This window comes from Xiphias gladius, chromosome 19 (genome assembly GCF_016859285.1).
Source record: "Xiphias gladius isolate SHS-SW01 ecotype Sanya breed wild chromosome 19, ASM1685928v1, whole genome shotgun sequence".
Lineage (NCBI taxonomy): Eukaryota > Metazoa > Chordata > Actinopteri > Istiophoriformes > Xiphiidae > Xiphias > Xiphias gladius.
Window position 1 is genome coordinate 19732759 of NC_053418.1, and position 20085 is coordinate 19752843.

The 20085-nt window shown below is 39.4% G+C and overlaps 1 protein-coding gene across 1 annotated transcript; it reads left to right on the forward strand.

Annotated features, from left to right (window-relative positions):
- The first annotated feature begins 8960 nt into the window (after positions 1 to 8960).
- Positions 8961 to 19105, forward strand: adrb3a (adrenoceptor beta 3a). Its single transcript, XM_040154272.1, has 2 exons — positions 8961 to 10851; positions 18100 to 19105. The coding sequence occupies exons 1-2, from the start codon at positions 9536 to 9538 to the stop codon at positions 18119 to 18121; spliced, it is 1338 nt and encodes a 445-aa protein (XP_040010206.1). The 5' UTR covers positions 8961 to 9535; the 3' UTR covers positions 18122 to 19105.
- The last annotated feature ends 980 nt before the right edge of the window (positions 19106 to 20085 follow it).

Here is a 20085-nt window from a genome sequence, read left to right on the forward strand (position 1 = left end):
ATAAGTTTGTCCTCAGTTACCACTCTCCACCCACACACCTGAGATTATCTGCTACTATCTTTCTGTGGAGGTTTCTTCCTACTTCCCAGTCACCCAGCATGTATGGGTTCCCCCCCTCTCCTGAGTGTAATGTTTACATAATCAATTTATATAGCTTTTGTGGAAATGTATGCAAGTCCTGATGTGTGTGTTTGTAGGATAAATACATTCGGAGGAATGCTATACATAGGGGATTGGGTTGGCATAAGTATTAAGGTCAAGTGATGAAGGTTCAGGCTAAAGTTAGAGATTAAGGCATGAATAGAAGTTACTGTAATGTAATATTTAACAGAACAAGGATGTGTGTGTACTAGTGGGATTGTGGGTGTGTTTATTTCATCTGTTTTATCAGATTCTCCACATGTTAATTGTAAAGGAGAATGTCTTGGTTACAGGTCAAATGATATGTGGCCTCAGCAGATACACTGCAGCTTCAGGGAAAAACAGCATTTTACAAGAACTATTCGGAAAGCTTTCCCACTGACCCTTAAAATACAATAAATGACTTGGTCTGTAATGAGGCCACTTAATGTGGGTGGTGCACAGCAAAATACAATGATTTGCCTTGAAACACTGTGGCTAGAGCACTGTTCACCCAAACGTACATGACAAGTCGGTGGAAACATTTGGTTACTACAGCATTACCACTGAGGATGCAGGCCAGTCAATAGGGGTTCTGTGAGCCCTAATAAGGACTGTTTGTGTCTCTAGTACCAAAAACAACAAAAAAAACATGTTTAGGCTGATTGACGGGCCTCTCATGTCTTAATTATTATACAGTGGACTTCATACTTCATGCAGCTAGAGAAAATGGGTGGTACACCTTGTTTATTAAACAGGGCCCAAACTGCTCACTCACACTGGGCTGGGCTTGCACATTAGTCTGGAAAATGAGTGTATATTTCTCCCTCTTTCAGTTTGACTGTACAAACTGTGTATTGGAGCAACACGCCATTGCAGGTAATGTCTGAAGACTGTCTCATTTCTCAGTAATGTTTAGAAAATTAGAGCAGGACGATGAAAATTTGTTGGGCAATGGCTGCTGTGGATAGATACAAAAGCTTTTGCCTGTAACACTGTAAACCCTGTTGAATATACATATGCCATATAAATAGAAAGAAAAAGAGCAGCTGAACGGGTCTAAAATTTGCAGGTTCTACGATCAATTGGCAGATAAGGATGACTGACCAACAAGGTGATTCTTAAAACAACCCGTATCCTGCCATCTTGAACATGATTTACATGATGTCAGTTACTTTCAAATGTATCTCAGTCTCACAAACTATTGCTCTGCACTGGTCTCATCATTCAACAACTAATATGGTACCAAGCTACAATAAGAGAGGCTGTGTCTGGAAGTCTCAGGGTTCTCAGGGACATTTTGTCTGTCAAATAATATCAGAATTGTCAATATGGGAGAAATTAGGGGATTATGGAAGGCACTGTGGCTCATTGGTCAGCACTGTCGCCTCACAGCAAGATGCTTCAAATCCACCAGCTGGCTCTGGCCTTTCTGAAGAAATTCAGTTCCTTGGTTTCCTCTCACAGATCAGACATGAATCTCAGGTGGACAGGAAACTTCAAACTGCCTATGAATGTGAATGGTTGTCTGTGTTTAAGTGTAAGCCCTGTGATAGACCCACCTCGTGTCTAACGTGCGAGGATAGTCTCCAGCCTCCCTACACCATGACTTGGTTATACAGATAATGGATCCGGGGATATAGACTGTGGGCTGTTTGTTGGAAATACAACACAGGAGCACAGCCCCGTGGAGTTTATGATCAGTGCCTGTAATGTCTGTATTTTACATTTAGTACAGACAAGGGTGCACTGCCTGCTGCAAAGTGTGGTAAAAGATAGCAATTCTGCAATACAGTCACAATGATAAGAATCATAAGGATGAAAATGATGCAGGTCTAAGAACATTTAAAGCATGCAAATATGTAATTTAATGTTAACAATAAAAACAAATGACCTTTAACATAAAATGGACTGTGTTGTAGTTGCTGTATTTTCAACAATGACTGGTCAGTTTCAGCTTATATCTCTATTATTGTAATGCAAAAAGATAAATGCAATCCGTAAAACATGCAGTAATTTCATAAAAATACATCCAACTACATTCAATAATAAAAAAAAACAAACATTTGTTTTGGTTAAAAGCAATGGAGAATTGCCTCATCCAGTGGTTACTTGTGTCACCTTAAGGTGGATCCCACTTTCTCCTCCCTGAGATTGGGTTGGACCCAGTGTCATTCTAGGTCTTGCAGAGAAGGCTCAGGTAGCCCCAAAGGTTATAAGTTCTTTCATGACAACCTCTTCACTTCGCTTGCACTCCTCGCTGAAGTGACAAAAAGGGGGTATGGAAGCTCTGGACCGTCTGTTTGGTGTCCCATTCAAGCCACTGAAGGACTTCATGAAGTTACCCCAGGGAACCTCTGAGGTTCTGACCCAAGGAGAAAAGTTGCTGGTCCGTTGGAAAGACAATTACATTGTCACAGTGCTAACAAACAAGATGGAGAAGTTGTGTGAGACCTCTGTCAAGAGATAGAACAAGGAGCTTTACGGAGACTTTATGGGAGGGACCATCGACCAGCTCACCTTCTCACATACATATACTGTGTATATACATAGAGGTATAGAGAATGTGTGTGAGAGAGAGAGAGAGAGACTAATTAGGCCAATCTTGATCTGGCATGTTTATCCCACAGAGGATTTCACCTACTGCTGGATTTCACCTGGACTGCCATCAATAATTCAGTGAGATCACAGGTGGCAACGAGTTATTGCAGTGATTAACGTCAACTGAACTCGCACTGACTGCATAGGGCCAGCAAGCTGCTGACACTAGCTGTAGTCATTGATCCCCATAGGGCCAGATGAGAGCTGAACCAGAGCCCTTCTCTCTCTCTGTCTGTGTGTCTCTGTCTCTGGCGCCAGCACCCAGTGCTTCTGCCTTCCTCACTCTGACACTGATTCAGAGGATGATCAGACGAAAACCACTTCTTTTATTAAGATATAGAGCCAGTGTCAACCTCTGCCTCTAATTTACTGTTTGCCTTGAAGCAATAATGGCAGATCCTTGTGGTTGTATGGTATTTTAATAGCATGTTGTAATGGGTATCGTCAGCAGTCTCACCAATTTACAACCTTGTAACAACTTGCTTCTACTGACCACTTAGGAGTCTGATGTGAATGTCATGGGCAACAGGACATGGCAGGTCACATTTATTTTTGTTTCAGTGTTTACCAAACAGAAACGCCAGCATGGTTATTATTCATAATGTGCCGTGACAGTGTTTTGCTTTCAGAAGTAGTTGAACAAGATACTCCAATTAACTGGTCTGCCGCCTGTAGCATGTGTCTTGTTTTTTTACTTAAGGTAAGTCTCACATTAGAAAGTGTGTCCTGTATGAGTACTCCCAAAAACACAAGCAAAGCTCCCCAACAAGAATGGACATTTGATTAATATGTTGCCAAGAACAAAAATGTTATGGAGGAGGATTGCCCTCAGAAGACTCTAACCTGAGTGACAACTCCATAGGCATGAAATAATCAATCTCCTCCACATTCAGTATGTACAGATGTATCACAAACATCTCTGTATCACCACCATGTTGTAATACATATGTGCATGAACAGATTTCACTGGTGTTCCACACAAGCAAACGAAAAAATTACTTACCAAGCAAGCACTAACTAAGTTGAAAAAATAAACCACACATCAACATGATCACTTCTCTGGGATTCCCCACGACCCTGAACAGGATGAATGTTTTAGAAAACAAACAGATGGTTGCACTTCATGAACCCTGGACTGTGTCACTGGAATAAGTACAGACTTTTACAGTGTTTAACGAGAATGGCACTCAGTAGAGCACATACCTCTGCCAAAGCAATGTCAAACAATACACACCAGACTTGATTTCAGAGAAAAAAATGTAAATTCATACTAAATTATCTGGATCTACCCCAAAATTTAATGGGTTCTTCCCTGTCCTATGCCCCACCCCTCCGCCAAGTTTGGTGCAAATCGGTTCTATAATTGTTGCATTATCCTGCTGACAAATAAACAAACACTGGTGACAACATAACCTCCTTGGCATAGGTAATTATGACTATATACAATGGCCAGTTAAAAAAAAATATATAAATCATTCAAAATGAAATTAAATTAGCATTATAAATGTAAATTATTGATTTGTTAATTATGAATTTTGCTATTGCATTTACTAATGTGTCTGCCCATTATATTCCATCTCACAGTTCATTCATTGCATCCTTTAAACATTTACAGTTTCCATTTTATGATCACTTCAATGCAAAGACATTTTTCTTTAATCTCAAGTTGTGTAACCAATGTGCCACCAGAAATTGATTGAAGTCCAACCTACAGAGCTACAGCTGGAGCTCCGATTGGCCAGCTGCTATGTGTTGTCAGGAGTCTCGCCAATCAGAGCACCTAATTAAACACAGAAAAAGTTTAGTTATACCAGTGGCACACTGCTTGCTCTGTAATAATCATCTAGGATCTATAAATTGTGAAAACAAAGAGTATTACTAGATAAATATATAAGGCGGTGTATCGCTAAGGGTATAAAATATAATGATTTTTTTAATAAAAGCTTGGTGGATCGTAATAAAATCAGTTTTCTCTTTATGAATTTTCCTAATCACTAATCACAAAAGAGAAGAAGGAGGCAGAGATGCGGATTGTGAACTGTCACTTCTGTTGTGGTATTATGAAATATTTGTTCGTTTATTATTATGAAGAGCATTAGCTCGAGATCGGAAGCATCTGTATGCATTCAGGGTAGTTTTCACAATGAAATATTTAAGATGGTCCCAAAAATAGCCTGACATTGTCCACAGATGTCTCTCCTGAGAGCATGTGGAGGGACAGAGGCCATCAGTGACCCCCAGTATTCCCTGTGTACAGCTCCAGAAAACCTCAGCATGTGGTTGCACTCAGAGCATAATGAGTGCGATTTACCCACGACATGATAGTTGCGGAAGGCTGAACAGCTTGGTTTCTAATCCGCCCTTCTCTCACCTCAACAAATGGTCTCATACTATGTATCTACTGGCAAAGGAACTGCTTTTGGGCTTTAACCCCCACAGGATGAATGCATGTGGAAGATGCAGAGATGTTCTCTGGTTAAATTTTATTTCTGTGATTGATTTGATTGATTTTTATATAGAATTGTTTTTTTTGTTTGTTTTTTTTTACAAGATAAAGTAGAGCCATCCTGAGTACTCTGGAGTTTGAAGTTTTGTTTTGCACTTGCAGCAACTCCTTCCAACTCCTTCACATCTTGATTCGCTTCTCCAGCTAATGCAGAGTTTGCTGCACAAAATGGAAAAAAAGCACCATACAAATTCCCAGGAGGCATTTCTAAACATCTGATGTACAAAAAAAAAAAAGTCACACCAACCCACACTGCAGTGAAGGTGTGATGTGAAAGGAATTATTTAACCTGGATTCAGATTGCTCTCCTTAAACCCTTATGATCATGAACATGTACCATATTGTGTTGTCAGATTAAAAGTGTAGCCTCTGTTAAATGGAACACCTTGACCCCTTTTGTATTGTGTGTTTACACTCGTACCGCTGGCTCCTGTACTACCTTTGTTTGACAAGTCAAAGACATTAAACTTCTCTCTTGTCCTCCTCAATTGAAGTAGTGGTGGGCACTTCAGCAGATCCAAACAACATCTCGAGGAGCCACTCAATTAAAAAATGTTTAACAAATGGCCTGCGATCAGTGCTGCTGAATATGAGTAAACTCTGTAACTCTGTTGGCAAGATTACAGCCTCAGGCTTTTGCCATTGGCAGTGAGTGGGAGAGTGACTGTGTGGACTTTTCCAAGCATGGGAGTGTTTGCAAAGACCAGATGAATGGCGTTGTGAATTGAAATGCAAGCTAGTAAAGTCCAGATGGCTGCCATGGATCAGGCCTTCGCTATATGCTATTAATCTTAAGAGAGAAATACCAGAAGTATTTTTGAATAGAAGCCGATTAGAATTTATCGTCCATGAGGTTTCCATGGAGAGGAGGGAAACATTCCCATGGTACAGCATATGTGGCAGGGTGAGCATGTAATAAACAGGCTTTCTAAAGCTTTATGACTGATCTGATGATTTACTAGCGGTCATCAGGAACTGAGCGAATCCCGGACTGTTCTGCACACTGTAAATCCGTTTTTTTATCGAGGAGGTATGGTGTCAAATATATCTCCAGAGTTATCACTAATTTCACACACAGCAGGGAACAGGTATGGTTGTCAAAAACATTTTAGTGACATACTGCTGAGGTCAAGTGCACTGGAGTACAATGTTAAAGGATCTGCACCATTAAAAACATGATGGGTGAATTACATCAACAGGGAATTAAATTCACAAACTATTTTTTCGTCATCAACATATATTACTCTTGTCAGTTGCACAAAGTGAATGTAAAAAAATATTTTTGCAAATGACTTATTATGCAATATAAATCACTGCATGCACAGTACACTAATGTTACCAGTACAAGGCTCTTTCAGTAATGGTGAGAAAGCTGTCGGGGCTGATTCCACTATCAACAACTCGGCCTGTGCCAGCTGCTGTGCTTGACTAGACTAGGACTAGGTCCAGATCCACCAATGGCATCTTCTCACGCAAAGACAAATGAGCAGCTGTCAAGCTGTCAGCTCCACAGCGGTGACCTTCATCTACTGAAATGTCGTCAGATGGGGCCTCTCGGTCATCAAGTTTAAAAAGGCGCCAGTGTTTTGCTTTTTGCCTGCTTTTCCCTTTTGTGAATGCACTCACAACCCCACAACTTCCTGTTAGATGACTGACAAAGGAACCCAGACTAAAAGAAAAAAAAATGTATTTAAACCTAAATGGGACAAAAGAGAAGGGAGACACTGCATATATGATGGCAAAGAAAAGCATGCTACAATACAACACAATTTGATTACATCTGATTACAACATCTATTAAATTCTCTCTCAAGAACATTTGCTTTAGAAGTGACTTTTATTAACAAATAAGTACAGATGCAGACAGCTTTGTACCTACTGTAGACAGAAAAACTTATGTTCAAATAAATGAAGAAAGAACCTCTGTGTATTCTGTGAAATTCTCAGTCTGTCCGTCAGGATACGTTTACTAACCGAAATATGATGCTGTGCTTTAGGTACAAGCTACTCTGAAAAACCCTAAAAAGAATAGTTTGACATTTTGGGAAATGTGTTTGTTTGCTTTCATGTCGAGAGTTAGATGAGAAGATTTACACCACTCTTAGGTCACTATTTTGATCAGGAAGAAGGAGCCGGCAGCTGTTTAGCTTAGCTTGGCATAAAGACTGGCAGGAACAGCCCACCTGGCCCTGTCATTAGGTAACAAAATCCAACTACCAGCACGTCCAAAATTCACAACTGAACATGTTATAACTTGTTTGTTTAATTTGTACAAAACACAGAGTGTAAAAACTAAAAATTTACTGAGCTTTAAAGGTGCTGGTAGTCAGATTTTGTTAGCCTCAGACAGAACCAGGCTTTTTATTTTTCATTCTAAGCTAAGCTAACCATCTCTTGTCTGTAGCTTAATATTGAACAGACAGATAGGGGAATGGTATTAATTGCCTTGTCTAACCCTTGAAAAGAAAGTGAATGAGTCTGTTTGCCCAAATATCATGAGGTGTTAAAGCCACTGGTGTGATAAAGTAACAATTCTCAGAGGGCTTTTCACTATGAGCGACCTTTTCCAAATTGTCAACTTGTTTTAATTGTGTCTGATGATACATTTGCTAATATAAAAATATTGATTAAAGCTACTTTAAAGAAGAAATGGTTAAATATGAATTTGGCATAAAAACATTGAAATATTCAGGGAAAAAATCATCATACAATGTGTATAACGACCAACAAAGATGTAAATTCTTCTGTGAGCGTTTGCGTGTTTATGCTCATTGGGTAGAAGTAAAATGCAAGTAGGAAATAAGCGCGGAGCAATCACAGCTGCAGATGTAGAGCTGATCAGACCAAAGAAGGAACTGCTTGATGACAAGAGTACTAAGCACCGCAGCAGGGCGCTGGATATCTGAGGCGAATCGCATGAAAGGCATTTGCCTGATTGTTCTTCTTCAGTGCAGCGACTTGAGTAACAGCAAGATAGTGATCTATTATTTTCTTTTACTGCTTTGAGTCAAAGGGAGGGCACTTATTTCCTGCTCTCTATAGTTGGGAGTGCCTCGTGCCTTGTGGTCTGGAAAGTTGACCACAAACTGTATTACAAATAAACCTTTACAGTTGTAGTAATAAAGTGGAGATAAAAAGCTATAATCACAATTAAGCAGCTAAACTTGACAAAATAGTCCAATATTATTATGTTTACTAAAAAAGCCGGTGTTGAAATGATGAAAGATGTTTTTTTAGCCTTGGATGTGTGCGTTTGACATAATGCAGCATCATTTGACAATCAGGACAGAGGCCAGCAGTGGAAAAGCCTGTCACATTGTTGACACAGTCAGGTGACAGATACAGTTAATGTGGTAACAAGCTTAGTGTAGTTCCTACATTCAACACATCAGTGACATCAAGGAATAAAGAGTTGCTGGTCATCACATACTGTACTGTTAAACTTACAAGTAAACAATGTGTGCGTAACAAATATAATTTTTACAGCTTTAATGTGATATTTTGACACACACTACATTACACATTTTACAAGTTCTGGTGCAAGAATAGTTGTTTGCTTATAGTTATACTGTGTATGTGTGTCTGTGTGTGTGGTTCTGTGAGAATACTGATCCCTGTATGGCTTCGACGCACAGGCACACTTTTGAACTCCTCCCCTCTGCCTTCAGCCAGGGTGTGATTAGAGCCAATACAATCTTGGGCAACCTGCACAGAGGGAGGGAGAGAGAGAGCGAGAGCAAAAGAAAGAGTGGGCAGCCACTCTGGTGCACTCTGGTGGTTCTTGCAGCCGCGTCAGTGTTTGCTTGATCCCCAAACAGTCCCAACTGTGGCATTGTGGCTCATGCAAGATTCAACAGAACACTGCACAGTAATCCCAGTGGATGCATTTAAATGGGGAAGGCTGGGTTTTCTTCTCTAAAACTTTTTTGGACATTTTTCTTGGATTCATGAAAGTGCTGCAACTCCATGAACTAATCTTCTTTCAGCTTTGTGGACAGTTTGGATACATATTTTTGGACATCATGTTGTTGCTTCCTAGACCAGACGAACTTCCTCAAAAAATCACATCTTTGGAAACATGAAGAGCCTCTAATGCGCTTTGAACATTGCCAAACAGGACTCCCAAGGTGTGAAATGTAAGCAGTAACTGCAAAGTAAAGATTAACTATTATTTAGTGAGGAAAAATTCAACAACTTTGTTTTGAACAGATTTATGATGCTTGTAAAAAGTGCAGATTTTTCAGTTCTGTTAACTGTGAAGTGAAAAACACATCTTCAACTTCTTCTAACTGAACTGAGCTGGTGAATAATGGATGGAAACCTGAGCGCCTCAGCATCCTTGGAGATTAACGCAACAAAATCCTACCATGATGCAGCCGGACCCTGGAGCCTTATCATACTGGTCATCATCATACTGATCATAGTAGTAGGAAACCTGCTGGTCATCATCGCTGTAGCGCGCACTTCGCAGCTACAGACAACGACAAACATCTTCATTATGTCCCTTGCGTGTGCGGACCTCATCATGGGGGTCCTTGTGGTGCCTCTGGGGGCCACAATTGTGGTGACGGGTGACTGGCAGCTCAGTGACACGTTTTGTGAGTTCTGGACTTCTGTGGATGTCTTGTGTGTGACGGCAAGCATCGAGACACTGTGTGTCATAGCGGTGGATCGGTATATAGCCATTACAAGGCCACTCCGACACAAGGTCCTACTCAATAAGTGGCGTGCTAGAGTAATAGTTTGTTTAGTGTGGGTTGTGTCTGCCCTAATTTCCTTTGTGCCAATTATGAAAGGGTATTGGCGTGCAGTAGAAGACCCTGAAGCGCAGAGGTGCTACAGTGACCCTGCATGCTGTGACTTTGTGACCAACTGGGCCTTTGCTATTATATCTTCTATAGTGTCTTTTTACGTTCCACTGCTCATAATGATATTTGTGTATGCAAAAGTCTTTCTAATAGCGACACGGCAGGTCCAGCTCATAGATAAGAATCGCATGCGTTTTCAGAATGAGTGTGCGACAGCACAGATGCAAGTTGGCCCCCACATCAACAATATCCTGCCATCAGCGTGTGTGGGCTCCAGCGGCTGCAACACTGCAGTCAGGAGAAAGAGTGCCAAGCGAAGGCCATCACGGCTAATATTGGTAAAAGAGCATAAGGCCCTCAAGACTTTGGGTATCATCATGGGGACCTTCACTGTGTGCTGGCTGCCGTTCTTTGTCGCCAACATCATCAACGCTTTTAACAGAGACGTTCCCCCTGAGAAGATCTTCCGACTGTTGAACTGGCTGGGTTACATCAACTCTGGCCTCAATCCTATCATCTACTGCAGGAGTCCAGAGTTTCGTACGGCGTTCAAAAACCTGCTGGGCTGCCCGTGGCTGTCCACCCTGCGGCTCAATACTTTCTATAAAGAGCTGCGGACTCGCTGCTCCTGCTTTCTATTGCAAGCTGAGTCAGGCACGGCTGGCTCTTTCCAAAAGTCTCCGACCGGTAGGACTGAGGGCAACGAGAGCCTGGCCAGTTCACAGGGCAGCCGCAAAAGTGAGGAGGCTTCCCCTGGTCCTCTGCAGTCCAACGGCAGCACACAGTTCAGTGACTTATCAGAACCAGAAACCAAATTGTAAGTTCCTTGGTCTTATCTTATTTTCACCATACAGTCTTTTTTTTTTTAACTGCGATGAATGTTTTTAAATTTCCATTTTCTACAAACACATAAATACAATTAACACATCAAATACAGGAAGTGAATTCAGTATTTACAGACAATAATGTGTATAGTTTTGACAGCTCGTGTATTATATCACGTACATTCTACAATAGTACACATAATTACATTATGAAATCTGAGTTCATCTTATTGAAAGGTAGCTCATAGACTTCTCATCAACTCTTTATGATACTGACAGGACAGGGATGTACATTAGTCTGTGAGTCTGTGACAGTGGCCGTTGGTTTGAAATCATTGACATCCTATACGCTTTTGTCCTTTTTTAGCCCATTCATTTCATAGAGCTTAGTGTTAAGTCAGTGGTCTATCATGTGACATGTGAGCAGCTCTTTCATGCGGTGAAGCAGAAGTGTGAAGGCTTACAGTGTAGAATCAATGCCATGGAGAATCAAACATTTTACATTACTTAGTGCTTTTGGACCCACCTGCTGTGGAGTAACAGGGTACTGCACAATGATGATGATAAAAACATGCCTACGCATATGTACTTCTGGGTATTTTTCATTTGACAAATAATGGTTGCCAAAAAAATAATCAAAAACAAAACACTAATAGAAAATGTTAAGAGTTATAATTTTCTGGGAATTTCTAGTATTTCAAAAAGCCACTTGTTTTTAGGGAAGTATTAAATATATTTTATACAAGTTTGAATCATGAATCAAATGCTGTAAAAGTGTCTTTAAGGGTGAGTTTCATGAAATTCAGACACTAAACATTAAACCTTTAACAGAAAAACTTTTTTTGGTTTTCCTCTGATAACAAAAAAAATAGACATACATTTTTTTTTTTTGCCTTATCTGGCTTAAAAGGTTTAACTCCACATATCTACACACCCACCTGGTATGGTGCTTACTATATATAACTTCATGATATACAGTATGCACAGTGTAAAGACACATACTAGACATCCAAGAAGCCTTTAAAGATATTTAAAAATATCCTCGGGGCAACAGATAAAATAGATAGATGATAGAAAATGTGCATTTAATAAAAGCAGAAATCCATATTTGGATATGTTCTAATACATTAGTGTGCTGCTGTCCAGGAGTAAAATAGATTCTGTAGAACAGTGCAGAAAATAAATCATTTCTGAAGCATCGGCTGCTATTGGGCTGTTACAATATTAAAACTAAAAGTGAAACATAATATTGAGTTTCATGCATGATTCAGTTAACATTTGAGGACTGCACCTGTATCGATTACTGCAACCAATCTCTGCATCCAGCTGATCTCAACGAGGTAAAAATAACTAAAGGATGTCCACAGTACAGTTACTGGAACTGTGTTTGGGATGGGTATTATGTTTTTAGCACACCTAACACCTATCCACAATATCCTGCCATCAGCGTGTGTGGGCTCCAGCGCCCGCAACAGTGCAGTTAGGAGAAAGAGTGCCGAGCTAATGGCAATCCAGCTAATACTGGTAAAAGAGCACAAGGCCCTCAAGACTTTGGGTATCATCATGGGGACCTTCATTGTGTGCTGGCTGCCGTTCTTCATCGCGTAACTAATTTTGTATTTTATAGAAATTCAATACTCTTAAGGTAGATTTTTTATGTCAATTTCATCATCAGGTGTTTGAAAAAATGGTGTCCCATAATGAGAAAGATGACTGTAAAGTGGCTCTGTAAAACCACTGGGCAATGCGTGAAAGGCTGATTCGAGAACAGCATGGCACATTTGAGGACATTTCTAAATATTAGTGTGGCTCCCTGCCTGTCAGTGGGCCTCAGTGCGCCCTGCCCAACACCCCCTGCAGCAGATAAATCTTTATCACTTACACACAAGACTTCCCCCATAACTCGAGAGGCTGTTTACAAGACTGACAGCCAATGAGAACACCCTTGCTAACACAGGTAAACTGGGGTTGGACGGCAGATTATTTGAGTCTTCATTATTCTAATACACAACCCGAAGCTGACAGCAGGCCTGTCACAGACTATAGGAGTCATAATTATGCATTATAGTCTAATTGGTAGATTTTAGAAAGTCTTAACAATATTTGCTGTAAATTTGAATTGTGTGGTCTGAATTTGACTTTAGTTGAAATTTTTCTTTTCAAAATTAAATTTAAATTTCAATAAAAAAAAGTTTAGAAATTACTGTCATCAGAACTTCAAATATACCACAAGATTTCAGATTCAACACCCGGAAGGCTTTCTGCTTGTTGCGACATCAACTCCAGACATTAAAACACCTTTGTTGCAGAGCTTTTGTGTGAGTTGCATTAGAAATTTTAGCTTGTGTAAATGAATTTCTATAAACATACGCACATTAAGTGTTTGAAACTACAAAATTAACATATTTAATTTCAGAATAAAATTAAAGGTACGGATATAAAATAAGTAGTTTCAACGAAAGAACATAAAATTTAAATTCACAACTCCTGATTCAATTTAATTTGACAAGCGGCACAACTCTGACACCACAGCATGCCTTGCTTTGGCATTTTAATTCCTATGAGTAACCCAGCTTTATGACAGAGGGATGTTTCTCTTTAAATATTTAGTCTGCAAACTATATATCATGTTTCTCTTCTCTTAACATGACACCCCTTCAGTGGAATTTTACAGATATAATCAATGGGGCTGTAAAACCGGAGACAAATTTTAGGAGCATATAAAAGTCTTCCTTAAAAGGAGCCTGCTGTGTTCTGTAGTAAATCACCCCAAGGGGAAGGCTCCGCAGACTCACCCTGCACTTTGAGCAGGATTACAAACGTAAGTGAGACCAGCCGTTTGAGAATGACCCTAACGGGGCAATGGCTCGAAGACAGATTTCATGAAGGATTATGACGAAGAGTCTGGACTTGCTTCAGCATGCCAATAATGTCAGGCTAGGCATTTAGAGACCATATGCTCCACAGTCTTCCCGGTCAACTTTCTGTATCTATTTAACTTGCAGCATAAAAGAGCAACTGAGCAGTGTATTTCCTCTAAACCCCAGGACAACATGTATCAGCAGGGCTGGTACAGTCGGGAGCCAATGTAGCTGAGGGCTGATAAAAAGCAAGGTACAACCACTGACATGAATGGTTACTAGGGACAGGTGGCTGCACGACACCACACAGAATGACCATTATGAATAGTTACTTTGTTTTCACAGAAATACACGCAGGCATATCACTGCTGCCCTTATCAACATCCACAGCAGCCTTCAGCTTCTGTCACGTATGCACCATGTTATATGACATGTGCAATTTTTCACAGATTCCCTGCCTTACAGCATTTCCAATTACACTTACATGATCACAAATTCAGATGTTTTGGTCATCAAATTGGAAGTGGTGGCAAATGTGCTAAGTTATGCAGTTCACATGACTTTTTTTTTCTTTTTCTTTTTTTTTTTTTTACAGATCTAATGAGGGTTTTGTTGTGTCTCCCCTTGTTATTGCCACTCTTGTTGCTCTAAACAATGCCTGCTTCTACATTAGTCTTTATATGTGTATTGGAGTTGTTGAAGACAAAATCTTCATTTATTTAAAAGGCATCCCTGTGTGTTATGAGCAGAGGGAGATTGTTAGCACAGTTTATCTATGATTGAGAACAGTAAAGTCAAGCTAACAAGGAGCAGAATATTTAATTTCATAGGGCAGCAGCCAACTAGGTTACGGCCTAAATTGCTGTGTGAATGTGGAGCAGAAATGAAGATTTTCTGTTAATGAACATGACTACAACTCTCCCTCTGCCTGCAGAGTTACAGTACAGGAGCCATAGAGGCATGTGAGAGCATGGAAGTGTATCAATATTATAGAGCTCATACTCGACAGAGAACGTGTTGTGCGCTACACCTGTGCTAGGCCATCACAATATAAGTATCAAGAGATACACGGGAGGAAACGACTTGTCAACATATTGCTGAGTAACTGAGAAAACAGCTCGAAAACCTTGAAGAAAGAAATCTTGCATGGCCATCGAATGCACACTGATAATATTTTTCATCCTAGAAAAATTATAGGAGGACAAGCATTAATAAGATATCATGTGAAAAGCGCACACTAATGCGACATGGACAGGATATCACTGAGTCCAGATTTTGCTCTAAAGCAACTTCTGATGGGTCACACATGGTTGGTTGAGAACACAAGAGAATAGATTTCTCTCTATAGAAGTTCTCTTTGGTGGCCCACAAAAAAATCTGCTCGTAACATAAAAATAAATAAATATGGCATATATTTGGATATACGTTCTTATTCTAAGCTTGTGAACTTTTTAACTGTGGTGAGCTAAATAGGCAAAAATAACCAGACATCACACAAAGCAGAGAGAGATGGTGGAGAATGACATTTCCAGTATAAATACTGACCCACTAAAGTCACTACAAGTGGCTCATTACTCCAAATGATTGTGTAAATATTTCAGACGTATTAGTTGACAACTCATAAGGACAAATCTAAAAGAACATTGTGTTTATAAGCCTGGCATCTCAGGTTTATACTGTAAGTAACTGTGTGTTACTGGAACAAATTGTATCATTATGCTGGCTAAAGATGAAGATAAAAATTGTATTTCCCACACATGCATGCTGTATCCTCCCAAAGCACTTGATGCTGTATTAAAGGACACTTTGTTAATGTGAAAAAATATCGCATGCAGTAAATATGGAAGGAAATTTAAGAAAAGTTTAAACAATTATTACTAATGTGCCATGTACTGTGCAGGATAAGTCATCTGTTAAACAGGAATCTGTACTGGCGACAGATTTTTGCTGCAGAGCCTGTGTTTGACAAGCTTTTTACCACACTGAGCTGCTAATGTGTGGCAGGTTACAGCTCCATTAGATTTCAAAGCAACCTGAACGCTGGTGTAATAAGTAAAGGCACTGCAGTGAGCATATCATTAGGCTCACATTAAGGCACCGTGATGTTTTGATGGCATTTTAGGAGGGGCCGGTGTGTGCTATGCTTTCTTTTTTTCCCTGTGCTGTGAACCCTGTGATTCTGAGCTTTTCTCTGCAGTATGCTAAGCGTGCTTCCGACCCAACTTCGCACACTGACTTCCATAATGTGCGTTTAGTTAGCTTAGAGCAAGATCCGTCCCAAGAGAGCAGGGAACAAGGTGCAGGATAAACCAAAACATGATGGTAGTGACCCTTGGGAGGCCTCCAACACTCCCTTTCAAGCTTGGCCAATCAATGCATCATGGTCTTTGAATGGAGGCAACTTGGAGTTGAGCAATCACTTGAGAAGGGTATAACTCTAAATTGTTAAGGTTTGGACAGAAAAAAAAAAAACCCTAACTGGATGTTCTTTTGCTTTATCCCCACAACAGCATCTAAAATCAATACTGTATGACTGAGGCTTTCAGTATCAAGACTGTGTATTACATTAACAACAGCAGAATTCAAGATATCAGTGTTCTAATGCTTGATATTTGATGAATAAATAATGGATGATTTTAATCATTTAAATAAAATATTTACATTTGTATTTCAAAGCTGTTGGTAGCATTTAATGGATTCAAGCAATTTGAAAAATGATATGTGTAGCCCTTGGGTTGGTCATAGCCAAATTTGAACTCCTAGTACACTGATTTACTGTACTGTAAGATGTAAGATAACAGTATGACTAATTTTGACCATGATGGACTTCTTTAATGGACTTTAAGCTGACTGGTTGGTTGAATGTCTGGTTACATGTCATTGGTGGTTGTAGCTGGCTGTTCTGAGTTGAATTATATGGCATTCAGACTTTTTATTTATGGACAATCTAAATTAGGTTGGGAAGAGATTCACAGTGTTGTTCATTACAATTAAAAAAAATAAATTTGGTTTATTGTCAACCCCTACTTTTCATAGGAAAAGTCATCTACATTTTTGATATTCACCTCAGAAAATTGTAAAAATTACCAAACAACAAAACAACAAATTAATGCAAATATGGTGATTAATTAATTGCAATTTGAGACATAATGATTTCAGTCATTATGTCAGTGAATGCCATCCTGCTCTGACGAGCTATACATGCCACAGATGATGGATGGATTTTCCTTCATTTTGATGAGTTTAGCTTCTTTAACTTAAATGGAGACTAGAAAATATGTGCACGCTATGTCTGTGGTTTGTAACTTAAAATAATCCAACGACTCAACAGTGAAGGTGAGATTCAACAGAATATATAACAGAAAGGGAGGGTTTTTTTTTTTTTTTAATGCATCAGCTTAAAATCACTCTTTTCTTCACCACATGAGTGCGATAGACCAAAGACTGCAGTGACTGCACCGTAAAAACAGTAAGACTCCACAAAACTATGGGAATTCTGATGAGGCCCCATTGAAATTGTTTCCTGCATATTTCTTCCTGTATGCTTTCACATTTCTGTGAAGCTTACAGTTCTCGGTAGTTTATGTCTTCCTGTGGAGACATGTACAGTGAAGGTGATAGCATCAGAATTCCTGTCTTGTTGGGGGAAAAGGTAGAGTTTTGCAGTGGATAAAAGGATGAGGGCAACTTTGCAATAACTTTATGTATTTACAAAGAAAAAATAAATAAAAGGGATAGGCGCAGCGATTATATCAATGCTGTTTTCTATATGAAAACACAAACACACTTATAAATAACCTGTAAGACAACAAACCGTTGTTGTTGTCTCTGAGCTTTCTTATCTGATAGAAAATGGAAAATCTGTACAGGGTGTGACCAGCACAGGCCAACAAGTCATACAGTAATGCAAAGTAAAAAGCTCATTGTTCGTAGGGTTACATCTCACAGGGCTGCACAGCAAGTCAACGATATAATGAGGTTCATATTGATATAAGAAGCTGGCCTCGGTATCAGGTACTTCCCAGTGATACTGAAGTCAAATAACACTTAAAAAAAAATAGACCATTTGTTCAGAATTTAAAGGAGAAAAAGGAGAATGGAGGCAAATGAGAGAGATGAATGTTGGATCCTGTCATTGTGTGAAATTTTTGCCTTGTATCTTTACTTTTAGAACAGAGATTAAATAGCACAGTTACAAAACAGGGAGTCAGACTGATTGTAATGACAATTCCTCCCAGTGTGATGTCACCTCATCTGTTCCTACCACTTTTAAAATACTCTACGTGCACGATAATCACATGTCTTTTGTTGTAGGGACATTTATTTCAAAAGAAACACTACATGCTAATATGTCCACCTCTTTTTGGCTTCACATTGCAGGAAAAGGATGGATGAACTGTAGAATGTCGAGCCACTGAAGCAAACTATGCTCTCCAGCAGATACTGTGATTCCTGCAAAGGCTGAGACCAAACAGCAGTAAGGACAAGCTAAAGAAGACTACAGCCACCGGCTCTGATAAATGTAGCTGCGCCCAAAAGAGATGACTGGATTGACTGTGTAGAACCAGTCAGGAACACTGTGACTGCCTCTGTGGACAGGAGATGGTCTGCTGCAACTCAGCGCTTCACAGACATTAGCTGACACAAAAGCTGACCTTCCCAGTGTGATCTAAATACTGTTTGCAAAAGACTCTCTGTTCCTGAATAAGAAAATACTTAGCTGCAAGTTTTGAATCAAAAATCAAAAAAGACAGCTTAAACTCAGTTTTGTAAAGTATATTATCTGCTAAGTTATCTATTTATGATACACTGAATCTGTAGCAAAATACAAAAGTTGTCTAACTTGATACAAGGTCATCATTCTGGCAAGGCTGTCTGTCAAGTTAACAATCATTCATTTTCATCACCCAAACTGTTCAGTGTAATATCAGCTAAACCAAAGGGCTGTGCATTCAAATACTCTATTCTGGTGTCTGTTTTCAGTCTTAATTTTTCTGTTTTGAACCTGGACTCTGCATCCGCACAATAGTTATCTTGCTTAAATCCCCTAGTCTATATTAGGTTATACCATGACTATGAAAAATGGCTGTTATAAGATCTTATATCAGGACATCTCAAACAAAATTCATTACAGTTTAATCATCAGAATAAGTCATTGTGCAAGGTACAGTATGTGAGCATAGCAAAATATGTCTGCTATGTTGCCAATAAATTCCCTATTCTTTTTTCCGTCTGGTAAGTGGCCATGGTATAAATGGTAACACACTCTGATATATCCAAATATAGAAAAATAATGGACTTGATGTCATCCATTATTTTTTTGTATTGGGACACTTTTTTGTGTGTTATTACTTACATAACATCATCTGTTGCATTGAGAAATAAAACATTATAAAACTGTGTAACACTGGTCATGTGTGCTTTGTGTGCAAACAACTGAATATACAATTGTGCAACTTAAATACCTCTGATCAAGCCTGAATGGTATCAATGAAACCTCTGTCCTCTAATGTTATGTTCTATCAGTAACACGATCAGAGTCAAATATGGATGACCAACTGGTAACCATGAGCACTTGAATATTTTATCTTAATTTAAATCTTGTGAAGTTTTTGAAAAAAGTTGAAATGAAAGAGATGAGTTCAAACTGCATTAGATGAGTGATAGAATAAATTATGTCAATACCTACACATTCAGTGGCCTTTAAATTTACAGACTAAAATTGAAATGATTATGGCCTTTATTGGCCTCCATACACCACGGTCATTCATCAGTGCATCATCACTCTGCACTACAGTTGTTCCCAAATGTTTTGGCTTGTGACCCCATAAAATTAAAAGGTTTTTATACTTGTGACCCATCATCACAGTTCATTCACAGACTTCAGTGTGGACATTTTTGAGGCGGTGAGAGTATACAGTACTTTACTCACAAGAAAACAGAGAAAATTAGAAAAAGGTCAGGACGAAATAAACTGAATTTTGTGTAACTGTAATTTTTTGTTTTCCCTTTCCTTTAATCAAATCGTGAACCCACAGATTCACACAGTCTTGGGAGCCCCTGGGGGGGTCTCAACCCCCACACTTTGAATCACAGCTCTATAACACTGGGCAATGTTAAACTATTGTTGATATGAGCCTAAAGGGACAATTCTGGAAAACTTCATTTTTCTTATTCTAAGTAATCCTCCAGCCACCGAAACCACGGTTAACACTGGCTCTGCTACTGTTTGACCAAACATCATAGTATGTTATGAGACAAATTCGATTTGGGACTTAAGAGATAAACCAAGAGCAGAATGCAAGACACATGAAAACAAACTGTGAACAGCATTAGCTCTGCCAGGTGGGCTGTGTGACTACTGAA

What these genes read in the sequence shown, in the direction of transcription:
- adrb3a (XM_040154272.1), top strand. Translation starts at nt 9,536, where the DNA reads ATGGATGGAAACCTGAGCGCCTCAGCATCCTTGGAGATTAACGCAACA. An exon ending in TCAGAACCAGAAACCAAATT is followed by an intron (nt 10,852 to 18,099) that starts GTAAGTTCCTTG and finishes TTCACATTGCAG; the next exon opens with GAAAAGGATGGATGAACTGT.